General features: G+C 58.3%; 1 protein-coding gene across 1 annotated transcript in view; it reads right to left on the bottom strand.

Moving 5' to 3' along the window:
- The window catches only part of KLHL18 (kelch-like family member 18), a gene marked incomplete at its 5' end in the record, with an annotated part of 6,699 nt that overhangs the window by 1,007 nt on the left and 4,685 nt on the right, over window positions 1-1,007 (bottom strand). Inside the window, one exon of the mRNA XM_010141996.1 lies at window positions 684-795. Coding sequence (XP_010140298.1) covers window positions 684-795 — 112 coding nt within the window. The remainder of the gene's footprint in view (window positions 1-683; window positions 796-1,007) is intronic.

Below are 1,007 nucleotides of genomic sequence, written 5' to 3'. Positions count from 1 at the left end.
ACCCTCCTGTCAGGGAGTTGTCAGAGCCAAAAGGTCTCCCCCGAGCCTCCTGTGCTGCAGCCTCAACCCCCCCAGCCTGAAGTGTTGCCGGGGTTGGTGTGACGCCAGGGCAGGAGGAGGTGGATGGGGGGGGAGCCCACTCTCCCCACCCAACACACTGCAGAGACCACAGCAAACGTGGCCTCGAGGACGTTCCCTCCTCTCCCTCCCCTTCCATCAGCTTCCACGGGGTGTTTTAACCAGGTCTCTGAGACTCGATGCCCTTTCATTGAAAGTTCGGTTGCCCCGTGATTGTGTCTCTATTTCCAGGTATTTGTCTTCCTCGGGCGCACAGGCTCATGCTGCTGCCCCAAGGCAGAAATGGCCAAAGCTCTGTCAGACCCAAGGGGGTCTTATCGATCTCCTAACCCTGAGTGAGACCCCCTCACTCTGCCCAGGTGGCAGATTCATGCTGGAACTTCACGCTGGATGGCACAGCTCAAGCACCCCGAGGCATTGGGAGGGGTTTCATGGGCCAAGCGGCCTCACACCACCAACCCTACCCTGCTGTGAAGCTTCTTTCAAGGAGTTTTGAAAACTGGAGCCATCAAACAGGTGTAGAGCCTTCCCAGCCCCAGTCCCAGCCGGACCTTTGGGCTCCCTACAGTGGGTGAGTTCCTGTGTGAGGCTTGTGGGGCACTTACACTGTTGAAGATCTGGAGCCCGTCGTGTCCTCCTGACACATAGATGCGGCCCTCAAAGACGGTGACTCCAGCAGCACTGCGGTTGGAGCTCATGGGGGTCACCACTGTCCACCTTGCCGGGAGAGGGAGAGGTTAGAATGGGTCCTGTGGGACCATTGTTTTATTTAAACCCAGGTTTTGTTCACTTCCATCCTTTCGGTCCTCAGGGACAACCTCAACCTCCCCTCACACAACTGGAGGACGGTTCCTCTCGTCCTGGCGCTTGTTCCTGGGGAGCAGAGACCGACCCCCACCTCGCTGCACCCTCCTGTCAGGGAGTTGTCA

Source organism: Buceros rhinoceros, unplaced genomic scaffold, assembly GCF_000710305.1.
Source record: "Buceros rhinoceros silvestris isolate BGI_N320 unplaced genomic scaffold, ASM71030v1 scaffold18948, whole genome shotgun sequence".
Classification (NCBI taxonomy): domain Eukaryota; kingdom Metazoa; phylum Chordata; class Aves; order Bucerotiformes; family Bucerotidae; genus Buceros; species Buceros rhinoceros.
Note: the sequence above shows the minus strand (reverse complement) of the source record. Positions and strands in the feature narration are given on the sequence as shown.